The 18,397-nt window shown below is 34.0% G+C and overlaps 1 protein-coding gene across 1 annotated transcript in view; it reads right to left on the bottom strand.

Moving 5' to 3' along the window:
- Positions 1-1,252: 1,252 nt before the first annotated feature.
- Pcif1 (Phosphorylated CTD-interacting factor 1) overlaps positions 1,253-18,397 on the bottom strand; it is a 44,922-nt gene continuing 27,777 nt past the window's right edge. Inside the window, exons 8-12 of the mRNA XM_083138991.1 lie at positions 16,307-16,448; positions 14,898-15,100; positions 12,340-12,620; positions 6,298-6,567; positions 1,253-4,431 (exon numbers count right to left, since the gene is read on the bottom strand). Coding sequence (XP_082995117.1) covers positions 4,179-4,431; positions 6,298-6,567; positions 12,340-12,620; positions 14,898-15,100; positions 16,307-16,448 — 1,149 coding nt within the window. The 3' untranslated portion in view covers positions 1,253-4,178. The remainder of the gene's footprint in view (positions 4,432-6,297; positions 6,568-12,339; positions 12,621-14,897; positions 15,101-16,306; positions 16,449-18,397) is intronic.

Below are 18,397 nucleotides of genomic sequence, written 5' to 3'. Positions count from 1 at the left end.
AGAAAAGCTCCTCAGTGAACTCTCTGCATTCACTTGAGAGCTTGAAACAGTGTATCACATGGTCGATGACGAACTTGGGTTCAAAAAAGTGTGTTTCATGTGGGTCCCTCGTCAGCTGACAAACGTCAGTCAACCTCACTTTCTCTGGTGGTATGCAGAAACTAGTGCACCCATGGCAGAAGGCTATAGATGCTGGTGGGGACTACATCGAAAAGTGATGTTACCCTTTTAAAGAGTATATTCCAAACTTTCATTTGAACGTAAAATCATAAACTTCTCTCACTCAATAAAAAAGTTATAGTCCAGGAGGCAAAACTTATTGAACAACATATGTAATTCAAAAGCTTTGCAGAAGTTTTCATAAAAACTTTCATACAGATCTATTAAGATCCATACCCACTCACCAAAAATGGTCCACATTCCATAGAAACAAGATATTTTTTTTTAACAAATAATGAAAAAAACTTAAGAGGAAGTAGCTTCAGTATATTAATGTACTACAAGCCTATAAATGGGTAACAAAATGAACAATTGTAAAATTTACACTGGGAACTACAGGGGATGGACAAAAATATGGAAACACCATCACATCGGAACGGGTGATATCGATGAAATTTTTCCACTTCAAATCGGACACGGTGCGACATTCTTTGTTTTGCGCCATGAGATAGGACCCTGTTGGACTGGTAGGAGTCTACAGTTGCACTGTAGATAGCGTGCAGTGTAGTTGATACTGAATCATGTCGGAGCTGACAACAGTGTATCAAAGGGGGCAAATTGTTGGTGCCTGCCTTGCAGGGGCCTCGGTTACCAAAGTAGCCATGTTATTCGGCGTATCGAGAGGGACTATCCAAGATCATGATGACATAATAGTGTGTCCGGAAAGACCTCATCAGATAAACACCTGCATGGACAAAAATGTACACTGCGTGATGGAGACAGACGGACACTGAGAAGGATTGTGACCATATTTTGCTTGAAGAATGGTGCAAGATCCCATTATCCCCATCCAGGACTTGTATTTGTCCATTCCTCGGAGACTGCAGGCCATTTTGGAAGCTAAAGGCAGTCCTGCACCTTATTAGCTACAGCATTCCAGCTTTTCTTTGCAGGTGTTTCTATATTTTTGTCCATTCCCTGTAGATGAATACGTATTTTTTCACTTATGAAAGTAAACGATTCCAACTTCAACAAATAATACATAAAAAATATTTATTGTACAATATAATAGTCTGTTTTATTTCAAAACATTCTAAAATCAACATCAAGAAAGTAAAATACCAACATATAAAATATAACCAATTCCAGTTGACATATTTATGTAAGAAAAAAACACACTGAACTACTTGGTAAACATAAAATAAGTTAGTTTTACACTTAATAAGGAGAGTTTCAGCCACTAAAAGCATTGAACACAGAAATGTGGTAAGATATCAAGTATATATATGAAACACAAAGAACAGAAATGAAATAAACATTATCCTCAAAATGAACATTAATTTTAGAGCATTGTACACAAAAACTGATAGTAAAGCAGATTTTCTTTTTGAAATTTTAATATTCAACAATAAACCTGGTTTATATCTATTGAACACATTGTGGTCAACAATATGTTTGCTTTTTGTTGTGTTTGCCAATTATAATCAACAATTCATTAAATTCTTACACTGACAAAAAGACCATTATTTTAAAGTGTATTAATTCAATATGTATCCTAGTTATGGATACACTTCTCATAGATTTTGAACAAAAATATATATATATATTCTTTCTTGTGTATTTTTGTTGACTATGTACATTACAAATCTGCAGTTTTGAATATACATATATAAACTTTATTACATGAGATAAACAATCTATGTGCACTTAAAATAACCTGGAAAGCTACCAAATGGATACTATTTTAGGATAAAAATATAATTCGAAGTTACTAGAGAATATACTGCAAAGCATAAAACATAGAAAATCTTATGCCCATAGAAGTTTTACAGCTACCACTCTATATAGATTTTCTTAGATAATGAAATCTATTAAATAGGCCTAAATGAAATCCACATATGTAAAATCTTTGATTTGTACTCTGTATAGTTTTAAATTATATAACACATATATAAACTCTGTCACATATTTATTTTCATTTTATCTGAGTCTAAAAGAACAAAATATGTAATTAAGATAGTACATCTTATGATATAAAACTGATAAATGAAATATGAAGCTATTTCTATACCATTTGGTGTTTTTACACAAGATGTTTATGCTTACTCTTGCTCTCATTAAAATAAATCACATGCATTCTAAAAAAATACACCACAAAAATTTATAAATAAATTTTAATCTGCTGCACTCTAAGCTTCTTTAAAATGCATGGCCTTTTATTGGAAAGTTATATAAAGAAAGACATTGCCCCATGCTAGTTCCATTATTCTACTTATTTAGTTGGATATTTTCTCCACAGAAACTCACAGAAAGTTGTTTTTTTGGAAATGTGTGGATGAAAGAAAGAGATAAGGACAGTGAAGTAATTCAGAGTACATATATATATCGCAGTTTGTAAACTGGTTTAGCTATCACAAGAAGTAATAAATGAATAAGAATACCGAAACAAGTTATATCTTCACAACCAACATGAATATAATACTTAGGAGTTTGTGGAACAGAAATTTGGATGTTAAGTGTTTGTAATTTATAAGAAATATTCAAAATTTCAGAAACACTATGTAAATCTTGATTTCTAGAAACCATTTCCTGTTGAGCGTTTGTTTTTTCCATTTATGAAATGAAAACTAACACTTCAAAGAAATCTCCGACACTTAAGAGTCTGAATTAAGCACTTTTAACACACAGCCACACAGGATTTACTAAAGTCAGGATCGAGATGGGAATTTTTTTCCTTGATTCCAGTATTGACATTTTTAGATCCTGCACACCCCTAATTATACTTAATTACTGTCTGTGAAACATATAATTTCACTGCAAGGAAATGAACATTATGAATCCATTTTTCCTTATTTGCAATGCATGTAATACTTTGGACTCACAAAGATTGTATTGAAAAATAGGATTTCCTTGATTGTGTATAGTTCTGTATGTAAAGAACGTGTATGAAGTTTGTACTCATTTAAAGAACTGACTGAACCTTTTTGTGCCTACTTTAGAAGCTGAAAATGAGCAGTAAGATGCACTGTATAGCTAACCAGAACAATTTATCTTTCTATTGTTATCCTTCAAATACAGTAATTGCATTTTACTTAGTTTGGTAACATTTGTCATGTGATAAAATCTTCAATTCTGTTATTCTAGTGGAATTTGCAAATATTAAAATCCATTTCAGCGTGCAGCACTCTAATAAACTTGCGTGACATTCATGCACGAAAACAAACATATATCAGTTAAAGGTGAGTTCCTAAAACATTTCAGATATTGACAAAATTTTACTTACATCCAAACTTATTACCTATGGATAAAATATTCCAAGTAAACAAAAGAAATGTAACAAGTTGTTCAGATGCTTTAGACAGTTTAAAAACTATTTGAAGCTTTCATTCAAATTCACTTGAATCCCTCACACATATGTACAAATACACCTCATACATTACATAATGTACTTTGTAAATCAAAGTTACCTTAAAAACAGTGCAGACGACTAGCATACAAAATTGCAATTGAGTGGGTTGGTCATTTTAATTCTACTGTACAAGTTTTCCCTCTAAAAACCGAGAGAATATATTAACTGTCATTTTCACATTAAAATTTTTCTGTACATTTATCAGTCAGGTACAAACAGAAATGTGCAATGTTCAGAACATGACATTTCATAAAAATTACACTGTTTGATGGCATCATCTTCAACATATATATATATATAAAATGAAATTAAAATGTGTCATTTTTCTTTGAAATAAAATGAAATTAGCTTCATAAACACATGCAAGTAAGTACTGGCATTATATACAGAATTGGGAATTTAGTACCCAAAATAGTTCACTTTTTAAAAAAATTTTCATTGTCATGTTTAATATTTATTCTAAAATTCCCATGTTCTTACACTCTTAGAATGGGAAACTATTAAAAAAAATATATATGAGATTCAACAAACTTAAACGGCGAGCCAGTGCTGATGCTCTATCACATCGCAAAGCATCTTGAGTGTGCTAATTTACGGAAGGTGTTAGAAGTCATTTTGCATCAGGCGTGAGAGGTTTCTCAGGAGGCGTTGGGACACTCGGGGTTCCAGGGGTTTCCACAGAACTGTTACGTCTTTGAGGAGACAGAAGTTCTTGCCGGTCTCTTTCCCTTTCGCGCCCTGGTCTGAATGCCTCGAGAAGAGCTTCCACGCGATCTTCAGTGGGCCCCCATCGCTGGAAACCAGCATCATTTTGCAGCCACACAACAAAAGTACCATGAGCTGATCGCACATTCAGTTCATTCCTGGAATTGAAGGTAAAAATATTCAGTGTAGTAGCCCTCCACCATGAGGACCAGCTCATGCTGACCTGGGTTGGTGCATATCAGACCTCATTACAGCTCACAATTTACATACTTGCAAGAAAAAATGGAACTTACAATTTTGCATCTCACTTTTAATCATTAATGCATATATACGCGTAACACCCTCTCTCTGTGAGTGACCAAGATACATGAACTTACATAGAAATTATTACCTATTCATTACCAGTTTTAGTGTTATATTTTACACTGCAGTGAGTTACAATTTCTTAGTTGAACTCGATGACAGTTATCGTTAATATACAGGGTAGTCCTTGGCAAATAGCACAAAAGAAAAAGGCAATATTCAGACTTTACATGGCTACATATTAAATATGGCTGTATGATTTACACAAATTCCAATTACTGGTACACCACAATCCATATCTGTCCCGAATACATCAAGCAATACATCATGAGTTTCTGAATCATACCATGTCTGGCCACAGGGTATCCCCAAATCTTGGGGAAATTTCGAAAGAACTGCCTTATATTGGCCATCATGGTATGGGCCGTAGCCTCCATCTTGGATCTTAGTTGCGTTGAGAATGTCTCTTCCTTGAAGTCTGGCACACAAAAGTTGTCGAACACTTTCCTCTCACAACCTTACTCATGGCAAACGAAACTGTACACTTTTGTGTTCCAGTTGGGTTACATAGCTGGTCCCAATCCATAATCTATATTATTGCCAGTTATCATTGTACTGTTTTCCAAGGGCCACCCTATACATTTTTAAAAAAATTTTAATGGAGAAGAATAGTTACAATGAGCCATTATATAAAGTATGGGTGATGAAGGTGGACAACTGGATGATCATAGGTGTGCTTGCATGTTAAGTTAACTGATCTCTATGCTATTCCTTTTTAATCTCATGGGCTACAGTGTTAGCCTGCAGGAGCATAATGTGACATATAAAATGTATCCTTATGGCCCTATGCATTTGAGTGAAGATGATAAAAAGCACCAGACACACAGAGAAACTGGTCCAAGTCATGGAGAATCTAATTTTAGACCATGGTTTGATGCATAGAGAAGGTAGAAGTACAAAACAGGAGACTGTATAGTGTGCAAGATTTAGTATTTTGAAAAATAATCTTTACAATTACTTATTTTGAATGAAAAAATTAAGTAAAAGATTGATTTCAGAATAAGACATTTTTTCAAGAGAAAAGGATCTCTATCATTTTTGATAATTTTAGCCATCATGTATATTTTTTTAAAACAATTTTTCTATCATTTTATGTGTTCACAATAAGAATGCATGTGTTCCATCTTTAAGGTCTCCCCTGAAATTGTTGTAGCAGGAAATTGTATGTAGCATTATTCTGTTAGTAACAAATCAGCCATCTGATTAAATATACTTGAGTGAAATACAGACTAGATCCTATCTTATTTTCAGACTTCCCATTAAAATGAAGAGCGTAGTTCTTATCAGATCACAAATTGTTAGTCTACTCTCAATTCTCTTGCATGAAAAGTCTGCCTGCCAGAAGTTTAAGGTGCACAGAAGAGAAAATGGGAAGGGAGAATGTTGTGCAGCCAAGAAACCGTAATCTGGCAAATTATATGACATCAGCACACTTGAGGGAAAAAGTATAATTGGGAAACAGAGTTATGGCAGGAAGACATGCCCTCTTGCTGCAGTCTGGATAACAATGCATTAAGTGTAAAAATAAAAAATTGTGTTTCCACTGATTGGATTCCTGATTTTACACTTTTCTCCAGAAATTAAGCAATATGCTATAAATTTTTTCCACCATATAAATATTTTACCAAGAGACTCCAATGTATTTCAAACTTGCTACTTACTTGGGTACAGTATGTTGAAATCCATGCCTGTACTCATGCTCAAATGCTTGAACCACAACCTGCTTTCTCTTAAAAGGGCTTGCTTCTAGTTTTACGAGTGCACTTGGAGCCGGATCACGCCACTCAGGTATAAAAATAATGAATGAGAGTGGTTCTGGGGAGTCTGCCAGCAGACGTTCAAAATGATTCACCATGGTGTCCATAAGCTCTTCGCAGAATGGTGGATTCGCTTCAAATGAACCACTCACAGCCTTAAAGTCCAATATTGGCCTGCAAGTAATGAATGTAACATTACACAGGTTCCTGTTTTCGAATTTACAGCTACTATATTTACTAGGGATGAGACAGATTAATCGGTACTATATGCATCGGTCGATATAGGCATATCAGTGTATCTGTAATTACCGATTATTTTACTGATCCGATATATCTATAAATATATTTTAGTTTAGTGCAATAAATTGTTATAATTTCTATGGAGAATCTCTAGTGACATGCATATTTAGTTTATGACGAAAACACGAAATGTGAAATAACTAGAGGCACATATTTTTGGTAAATAAAAAAGCAAAATTTCGGTACAAAAAACAGAGTCAATTTCGGGTTCAAAAGCGGTAAATAAAATGAAATTTCGCTGTTATAGTGGTGGAAAAGCAGCATATAAAATGACATTTTGGTTTTTAAAAATGTGAATATAATCCAAAATTTGATTTAAAAACTGCACTATTACACAAAATAAACATATCCCTTCTAATAGCACATTAAATCATTTCCAGAATATTAAGCTTATTCCTATATAAAGGAGTCAATTTTTGCTTCTAAAATATTTAGAGCACAATTAAACAATTTTCCGTGAATTGCATAACTCACAGGATACTTCAGACTTCAGAAAGTGTCGCATCGGTACATAAATGGTAAATTTCGTGTTTAAGAGTCTATTTCGCATTTTGCAGTTCATTTCGCATCATTTCGTGACAAAACAGAGTAGGAAAATGCACCTCACACCTTTCAGAAACATGAAAAATTAACATTAGAAAGTGTTATTACACATTTCATGTTTTCGTCAAAAACGAAATATGCATGCCTCTAGATAACACATTGTAATGTTAATTTTTCATGTTTCTGTAAGGTGTGAGGTGTATTTTCCAATCCTGTTTTGTCACAAAATTATGAGAAATGAACTGCAAAATGCGAAATAGACTTAAATACAAAAATAAGTTTATTTACCGATGCGACACTTTCTGAAGTTTGAATTTATCCTGAGTGTTACGCAATTCACGGAAAATGGATTGATTCTGCTATAAATATTTGAGAAGTAAAAATGGACCTCTTTATACATGAATAAACTTAATACTCTGGTAACTACATAAAACATGCTATTAGAAGATATATGTTTATTTTGTGTAATAAGTGCAGTTCTTAAATCAAATTTAGGATTCCATTCACAATTTTAAAACCAAAATGTCATTTTATATACCGCTTTTCATCCAATTTTTCTCTGCTATAACACTGAAATTTATTTTATTTACTGCTTTTGAACCCGCATGCATATTTTGTTTTAGACGAGAAAACTAAATGTCAAAACACACATTGTAGTGTTGATTTTTCATGTTTTTGAAAGGTGTGAGATGCATTTTGCTACCATGCTTTGTCACGAAATAATGCGAAATGAACTGCAACATGTGAAATAAACTCTTAAAACACGAAATTTAGGCTTTACTTACAGACGCGACACCTTCAGAGGTCTGAAAAATCCTGTGAGTTATGCAATTCATGGAAAATTGATTAATTCTGCTGTTAATATTAGAGAAGCAAAAATGGGCTCCTTTACAGAAATAAACTTAATACCCTGATAACTACATAAATGTGCTATTAGTGTTAATTTTGTGTAATAAGTGTAGTTTTTAAATCACTTAGATTCACAACTTTAAAACCAAAATGTCTTTCTATATATCCCACTTTTCACCAGATTTTTCACCGCTTTTACACTGAAATTTTGTTTTATTTGCTGCTTTTGAACCAGAAATTGACTGTTTTTGTACCAAAATTTTGCTTTTTCATTTACCAAAAATATGTACCTCTATGAATTGGTTATTGGTACTAGTAAATTTTATATTGGTACTTTATTGGTATTGGCCAAAATTTCATATCGGCCCATTCATAACATTTACTAGAAATGAGCAAATAACAATGTGATGTAATGGTATCAGAAGCATCCATTCATTATTTCATTATTATTACCAACCTACACATTTTTGGAGTCTAGGTATCTTGCAGGATCAGAAAAAAAAGCAAGCTACATTTTCACGGAATACAATCACAATGTCATTAAGCAATAAACAAAATTTTGTTCAATGTTCCACCAATGTTTAGAATATTTTAAAGTAAAATTCCTGTAAGTCAATGTATACTTTCAACTGAAATACTTAAATATTAGCATTTAAAAACACGTAATCCAGAAACAGAAAAAGGGGGGGGGGTGGAGGGGGGCCCTGGAAAATGAATAACCTAAAATTCTAATTTACAGACATACAATTTCATCTCAGTCACAGCAATCTGTGTTCATTATTAGAAGGTCATTGCAGGAACACGGTAGCTTCAAACAGAAAGTGTGTTTTTAAGGGGGTAATGCTATTATGGGGGAAAATATGCCTCCTTGCACCCTCAAGATAAAAATGACTTTGTTTTAGTCTCCCAGGGACAAAAAAAATTACACCACTGTGGACATCATAGGCTTAGAAATATTCTGAACACACTTTTTCAGGGTGTCTACAATTTCATAAAAACAAAATTCCCAGACTTTTCTAGGTTTTCCAAACAAAGAACCAAAATTTTTCACACCAAGTCATTAGGGTAATTTAAATGTGTGTGTAAGTAGGTCACAACATTGTAGCTAAACACAACACTTAGAATACCACTTAATCAAGTTTTTAGTATATTCACTTCACATGTTAAAAGCAATAACGAGTAGGTAAACTGAAAAGAAACTGTCAGTTGAACAAGGGTATTGGGGCTGAGCTTTTACATACTACTTTCCATGTAAAGTATTAGCTAATGGTTAGATCCACATATTTCTGGAAAATAAAAAAGCAAAATTTCACTTCAAAAACAGACAAAATAGTGGTAAATAAAATAAAATTTCAGTGTTATAGCAGTGAAAAATTGGATCAACAATGGCATATAAAATGCAATTTTGATTTTAGAATTGTGAATATAATCCTAAATTTGATTTAAAAACTGCACTTATTACACAAAATAAACATATCATTTCTAATAGCACATTATATGTAGTTACCAGAGTATTAAATTTATTCCTGTATAAAGGGATCCTTTTTTTTTTTCATATCAAATATTTACAGCAAAATTAATAAATTTTCCATGAATTGCATAACTCGCACAATAATTCAAACTTCGGAAAGTGTCATGTCGGTAAATAAACTATAAATTTCATGTTTAAGAGTCTATTTCACATTTTGCAACTCATTTCGTGACAAAACAGGGTAGGAAAATGCACCTCACACCTTTCAGAAATATGAACATTACAGCATGTTATTTTACATTTCGTGTTTTCGTCAAAAATGAAATATGCATGCCTCTAGTAATGGTTAATAAAGAATTCATTTTTGCAAAACAATTATATCATAAATAATACACAATTATAGTAAAATTTAGTAATACATGTATTAACCCTAATCTTAACAAACAACCCAAAAATTGTAACAAGAAAGTCGTTAAATTTCAATAGGCACTTACTGTAGTAGATTTCTAGATGAAAATAGTTCAAACATGACTATTTCTCCTAAATTTCTGGAGAAAATCTCTTTCTTAGTTGTCTTCCGTTTTCCGTCAGATGAAGTAGTTACAAAAGAACTCAGTTTCTAGTTGCTCTCAGTTTACATTGAATCCAGTTATCGTAAGAGAGCTCCATAGTTGCCGTAAGTTTAGAAAAAGGAGCGAACCAACAATCGGGAAGTTAAAGTTTATCGTTTAGAATATCGGTCTACCAAAGTACAGAGTTTGGAGCCCGGAGTTGCTCCCTCGTCCATTTTATTACAGAGTAGGGCCACATCACAACGAGGACCAGCAAAAAAGAGATTGCAGCAGAACTACAGGTAAACGAACATTCCTTATGTCCTTCCTCACCCTGAATGTTGTCAAGTGTAGTGTTTTTAAATAGATGTCCGTGTATTGTTATTTCACGGGGCTAGCCCCCTTGCTTTTTTGAGTGTTGATGTAGCTCTTCAGAGCTACCCTCTTTCTCTTACAATGTTCCTCTCGCTTAGCAAGTGAGTGGCCACAGGCTGTCATAGCCTATCTACAATCCCCTAAAGCTACACTAAGTAGTGTTTAAATGTGGTGGACATGCAGGGCACTGAATTTGCTTCATCTGACTGAAAACTGAAGACAGCTAAGAAAGAGATTTTCTCACGCGACCTATTTAACTGAAATTCGAACTATCGGCCGTTAAGACAGTTGACCCAATCGCATCCTTTGGCAACGGCGATTCTGAGAAAAAACACTGATTTCCTGATTTTCATATTGTGCTGGCCTAATGCAATGTCAGTGGAGTTTTTCCAAGTCTGCTGAAGGTCGCTGGCATAATTCGCTTTTAAGAAGCTCTTTTCCAATGCTTCAGCGGCAACCTTTTTATAACATGATAAGCTTATTTATTTATGCTGCCCGGGTCCTAGGTTCGATTCACGCCCTATATGAAATTTCTACTGCAACTACTGGTAATACACAATATATAAAATTGAAGTATAGTTTGTCAATAACAAATTCAGATTTGCTTGTCCTTTTCTCCCCCCCTGTCGAAACCTACTTTTAGTGCACTACTAGAAAATATTCATTTTTACCAGAAAAACAGTAAATTTCCATGACATTTCCAGAAAAAGTAAATAAATTTGCTGACTTTTCCAGGTTTTCCATGCTGGTAGATACCTGATTTTTAGTTGTCATAAATTCAAAGCATCTGTGTCAGTGGAAACCAGTACGAGTATACACACTGATAAAGGTACTAATTCAGCTCTACTTTGGATTGTCATCACTCACAGTTTCGCCAACTAGTCCTTCCCACACTTGCTGAACATTTCTCTCAAAAGAAGCAATTATGGAAAGTTGTCACGATAGACTGGAGCAACCTTAAATTATGATGGTACCAGGCTCTGAATGAGCATTTAGTCGAACAAATTATTACCAATTACAGTAAAACCTCAGTTTTAAACTTTTCAAGGGAACAAGGTTGAAGAAACTTCAAATACGTAAAAATTTCAGGGAAAATTTGGTGACATTTATGTTGGGATCATAAAGACACTCCTCTTCAGACAAAGTTGCACATTTTGTAAGATTGGACAGTTGATTTATGTGCTACTTTATCTGAACAGGAGTGTACAATGAGGAGGAATATAAAATATGAGTGTACAATGAGGAGGAATATAAAAATCAGGGTTCTACTGTAATTAGTACAATTCCTACCATGTACAAAGCAGAATAGAAGTTTTTACAATGGATACTCAATTTTACATTTTTGAGGAGATGAAGGTGAAAAACTTATAACGTGTGAAAATAAAAATTGGGGAAAATTTTGTAACATTCAATTAAAATCATGAGGACTGAATGTACAGGGTGAGCCAAAAAAGGTTACCAAAAGTATTAAGAAGACAGTATTTGGTTACTATCTTGGGCCACTCTGTACAATGTGGAAAAATGTAAAACACTAATGTAAAATTGAGGTTCCACTGAATTTTTTTCTTCTTTTAGTTTTCTATTACTTTCGCCTTAGTAGTGAACAATGAAGGTAAATGATGATTAGATAAAACTTATGATAAAGTACCAACAAATGAACACACATGCCCGGACTGGCACTAGAATCCACATGACATGACCACTCAACACTCTCAGCTACCAGAGCCAAAAATATTATTTTGTGCCCTCTGTTAAATCATACAATATGAGTACTTACATTGCGACCGCAGAAGATGATAGGATTTCCAGAAACATTTTAAAGCAGAGAAACAGAAACGCAAAGCACAAGACACTCACCCTCTGGAACCAAAATACGAGTCTGTATCAGGGAATGCAGAACAATATTGCTTGAAATAGCAGTTCAATGGGGAGGCAAAACATTCAAACGTAACACCAAAAGTCCTGTTCAAACACTCAAACACTGTTACTGGGAGAGCTCCTTGTGTGCCATGGCCTTCACTAGTGTTACTTGAACTAGTCCCGAAATAGGCATTGTAACGTTTCAACAAACACCACACTCTTGGCAGAAACAATTCGAACTTCTTGTCATCAAAGCAGCTATACCTATACAATTGCTCCTGGAAGAAAAATATTACATATTAGTTGGTACATTTTGTGTTTTACAAAATTATGTAATAATCAGACATTATCAAAGTGAAATAGGAGTAAGATAAAAAAAAATGGCACATATATAGTCAAATTTAAATAACAGCAGGCATAAAATTTTCCTAAAGGAACTGTTTCCCAATCAGTATTGATTTGGTTTATCTTACTTCAAATTTCTGCCACTTTTGGCTAATTGCAAAGATGAGGATGATTGATGAAATTGATGAAGGGACACACGCAAAGAACACCCATATCCAGGGTGCAAAATCCCAGGAGGGACAGGGGGAAATCCCTAACAGCAAACTTTTCCAGGGGGGAGAGTTTTTGTTCTAACAACAAACATAAACAAAGAACGGACAACAAAAGCCTCATCTCTAAGAACCCAGAACTCAGAAATTAGTCCTTGTTTCTTCTCCATTTCTCTTCGCCTTTCGTCAGATACCGCAAAGTATATAAGTATATTAATAAAACACGTAATAGCATTTAGATGAGAATTTTGTGTAGGAAACTATTATCTTCTAATGTCTCTTAATTTTTGCCCCTGCCTCCTTAGCCACACAAATCATTGTTCATGTCCATAGTAGTAAACACAAAATCTTCAATTTGCATTCGAATTTTAAATGGACCGTCTATATAACATATTATATATTAATATTTTCGATACCCGGTGGAGGCACATAGTGGTTCGGATTCCACATTAAACTGTAGGTCCAGTCCCAATTAGCCTTACTGTGCACAAGGTGGACTTATTTAATAATAAAATTGTGTGTGTGTGTGTGTGTGTCTGTCTGCTCCTTCTTCCCCCCACCAATCTGCAGTGATTTCACACCCTGCCCATATCCATGCAGGAATTGGAACCTGGAACCCCCTAGCATTGTAGCATGTTTCTGAAAGGTGCGAGGTGCATTTTCATACCCTGTTTTCTCACAAAATAATGTGAAATAGACTCTTAAACACTAAATTTAGAGTTTATTTACCAACGTGACACTTTCTGAAGTCAGACTTATCCTGTGAGTTATGCAATTCAAAGAAAATTGATTAATTCTGTTGTAAATATTTGAAAAGCAAAAATGGACCCTTTATACAGGAATAAACTTAATAATCTGGAAAATGTGATATTAGAAGAGATATGTTTTTGGTGTAGCAAGCGCAGTTTTTAAATCAAATTTAGGATTACATTTACAATTTCAAAATCATAATGTCATTTTATATACAGCTTTTTCACCACTATAACAGCAAAATTTTATTATATTTACCACTTTTCAACACGAAATTAACTATGTTTTTGTACCAAAATTTTGCTTTTTTATTTACCAAAAATATGTGCCTCTATTCATAAGGTAACTAATATTATGGACCAAGAACTTTACAATTATTGAAAACTGTTCAGACTTGCTCAAGAGAATGGATTTCAAAAGAGTAACTATAGCAACATGTCCTGTAAAATAAGATGACAGTCCCAGTCTAATGGGTTGGAGATTCAATAGTGGCAACTATTTTTTTACAAACGATACAAAAGAGATACCTCCGTGAAACTTTTACAGCCCTTCGATGTACTCACCAGCATTGTGTACAACCATTGCCAGTGATGTGGAAGTCATAGCAGCAGCGCCTGTTCTGTTCGAATGGAGCAGTCTATTGCCTGAAGAATCTCTGGAACAGCCCAGAAGCGAATGTCCTTCATCTTAGGGATCAAATCAAAGTCACAGGGGCTTAGGTCTGGGAAGTATGGGGGATGTCACATGCCAGTCCCATCTAGCTAACTAATCAGAAACTGATTCTGCCACATGCACCCGAGCATTGTCCTGCAAAATGATGGGGAGGATTCAGCAGAAAGGGTTGCCACTTCTTTCGCAATGCAGGTCACAGGTCCCCGCATGCCTCACCTTGATGACACTGTCGTGCTGCATGGCCGCTGTTCCTGTTTCGAAATCATTGTTGTGACTACACAACTTTAGACCACCAACTCCAATGATACTCTATTCCTCTTGTCACTGTACATGCACCTAGTATTGGAAGGAAGAGTCCATTTACTGGCAGATAGGTTACGCATCAAACTAACGTGTGGTATAAGCGAGAAGCACCAGTTCCATTTCACGGCATATATATAGCAGTGTTGCCACTATTAAATCTCCAACCTATGTATTATCACAATAAATGTGACATACATAATGAGTAAAGGAAACTATGGCAAACATTACAGGCAAATCACCATGATGTTCTCTACACACTTAAGAAGGATTACATACCAGTTTCTGTAAATGTGTTGTGTTCACACTCACTGCACCTCCACCAGCTGCACTGTTAGTCACAGAATCATGCAACCGAAGAATTGTCTGATCTCGATCTGGCAAATAGTCAACTTGGGGTAACCGTGGGGAGTGGGTTGAAAACTGAACTGGGTAGCACCAAACTTTCCTTAAAGTAGGCATCTGGACTGGAGCAACCACTTCTATAATCACATAATGTAACCACAATATATTATCAACAACTTGGCTGAGCATGTTAAAATGTAAATTACAGGGATGGACTGATATACCAATAAACTATAGATAAAAATGTATTGATAGCTGATATTTTACTGATCTAACATGAAATTGCAAATGCTCCTTGAAGAATATGAATTGTTCATTAACCTTTGTGATTGATATATGTAACAGGTGATTGTAATGGGTTTTGTCTTTGGAAAAATTTTACCAAAGTAGAGCATTATGAATTATACACTCCGCGGCAAAAAAAAATCGCCCCCTTTCAGTGAGGTTATGAAACCAATCCATAAACAAATGTAACAATTGAACTATACATCAGACCAAACAAAGGTAACTAAACAATAGCGGAAGGCAATAAAGGCCATAAATCTTAACAATTTAATCAACTAATCGCTTTCTTTGTTGATTTCTTCATTATTACCTTCATTGTTAGAGTAAGTAAAATATCAGAAAATGTTAAAATTACGTACAGTATGTACAATTGTCAAAATAATTACAAAAAAATAAAACACACTGCTGAAAGAAAATATTAGATTTTATCACTATGGGGTGATTCTTTTTTGCCACGGAGTGTATGTAAATATTCATAAAAATAACAAAAACAACACAATGTTGCATCAAATCACAGACAATTTATACTATACTGTATTGATAAAATTATTGGTAATTTTACCGACAAACTGATATGGCCAATTCCATCCAGTACTCAACTTTCCCATCCGTTATAACTTGGCATGGTTTGGGCAGTGATTAAAATCATACCTCTTTATGTACACACACTATATTGCAATTATATTTCATTTGCACATCACACACATTCCTTCCTGAAAGCCTATGGAAAAAATATGGGGTTTCACTTAAGTTGATAAGGTACTGTACAGGAAATTGTCGCAAATAATACACATGGCTATTTCTTCACATACAACATAACAAATCACAAACTGGCTCAATTGTGTACCTTGTAAAGATACAATTAATTTATCAATATTACAGATGGACAAATACGAAAATTACACTGATACAATATAAAATTTACAGATATCAACTGATACAAAATGACAACTATTCATTTGGAACATGAACACTGTTCATATATCTTTATTGTTCTGTAATACTGCTATATTAATTCTATCTAAACAATACTGTAATAATAATAATAATAATAATACCTGGTATACCATGTTCCTTCAAAAGATGACTATGCTTCTCCCGTATCTTTAATGCATAATCTTTAGATAAATGAAATATTTTCAAACAAATCCCTTCAACTGAGTCTTTGGCTGCTTCTGTTAAATGTGGTTGACACTGCCTCTGTAATATGAAAAATTGGTATGAAAAATACAAAAAAAAAAAAACATTAATGTAAGACAAGACATTAACATCTTACAGGTGACTGACTATACATGTTCAAGAACTCAGATACATGAAGTTAAAGTGATGGTTGATTGATTGATTTGGTTCATTTTACTTTACATTTCTGCCACTTTGGCTAATCACAAAGATGAGGATGAATGATGAAATTAATGAAGAGAAATACAAGGAACGTCTGTAAAAATCTGAGCATTTCTGCAATGTTTTTCTCTCAATATGAGCACATTTCATGTCTTTATTGTTCATTTTTAAGCAACAACCTTTTCTGCAATTATTGCACTCGTTCTGATCCAATTTCGAGCAATGACCAGGCCAGGACTTGACCCCTGGAACCCTGGCATCAAAGCATGGTGTGCTAACCACTCCGCCACAGAGGCCGGCCACAAAATATTGTTATAACTTGAAAATAGACTATCTATGCCTGAATATCACGGTCCAAATTCCAGTCCCAATCCAGGTATTGAACTAATATTTTTGCCATTCTGTGCTAATGCTCTACCACAATCCTAGAATGCCAATCACCCATTTTCACTAACTTAACTACTTCAGGTCTGCCAGTAAGCTACTCTGTAACTAACCCAGTCAGAGGTACAAATGCAAGGTGTATACAATTTTGTAAAAACAAAATTTCCTGACTTTTCTAGGATTTCCAGATCAAGAAACAAATTTTCAAGACTAAAGCCATTAGGGCAATTCATATATTTAAATGTGTTTGTAAGAAGATATTTTAGCTAACAGCACACTCAGAATCCCACCTTATCGAATATTCACTTCACATATAGTGATAAGAAGGGAAACTGAACAGACATTGACTATTAGAAAGGTGTATCAGGGATGAGATTTTACGTAATACTTGGTACATATTGACTTATACTTCACAAAGAAATTTTTTAATATATAATCTTAACAATTGTAGCATAAATTGTACATAATTATAGTAAAATTTAGTAATAGTACTTGCATTACTCCTAATATCTACCAAACACAAACCAAAAATTGCAAAAGTGGGAAAATCTAATAGCAAATTCCTGTAGCAAATTTCTACATGAAAATAGTTTACTCTAACTACTGACAATACTCAGTGCATAAAATTGAAGTACAGTTTGTCCACAACAAATTTTAAATTTGTTGTTTGCCCTTTTTATTTTAGATAAAGTGTAACTTACACCACATGCTATCATTTCACTAAGTAGCAGAACTTAAAAAGGTTTGGCATGTACTAACTTATTTTATTCCTTTTTGCCTCATAATGTGGATTCTTCAGGAGTTAGGATGAGAATCTATGTGGCTGCTTAGCTGACAAGTTAGTACCGCACTTACTGTTAGCTGTTTGTTTATTGTGATATGACAGTTATTTGTTTATCTGAATTCCACACAGAAAAACGGCATTATTTGGTAATAATTTCCAATAATAATAGCCATACTTTATCCAAAGGTCCTGCATGTTTATTTAAGTTTTCTAATGTTTGTAAGATAACAAATTACTCTCAGACATTAAGTTCAAAAGTTAGTGCATGCCAAATTTGGATGTTTCTATTTTATTTGTTCAAATACATACTTCTAGTGCACTACTAAAAAAAAAGTTGATTTTTCCAGAAAATTTAAATTGGGACTGGTAGATACCCTGAAATGCTGACACATGTAAATACAGAGGAACCCGATTTTACATTTCTCCGATTTATACACTCAATCTTGATGGTTCCAGCATAGCAAAATGTCATAAAGTTTTCCTCGTTTTTACATTTTCCCACATTTTAAAGTTTTTTTAGTCCCCTGAAAAACGTAAAATTGAGGTTCCACTGTACATATTATTAGTGGCAGACAGGAGAAAATTGCAATTGATGGGTCTTATTGAATTTCCACAAATTACACATTAAAACATTGTACCA

The sequence above is a fragment of the Lepisma saccharinum genome, chromosome 17, assembly GCF_977018435.1.
Source record: "Lepisma saccharinum chromosome 17, izLepSacc3.1, whole genome shotgun sequence".
In the NCBI taxonomy this organism is placed as follows: domain Eukaryota; kingdom Metazoa; phylum Arthropoda; class Insecta; order Zygentoma; family Lepismatidae; genus Lepisma; species Lepisma saccharinum.
This window is presented reverse-complemented; position numbering and strand designations above follow the sequence as displayed.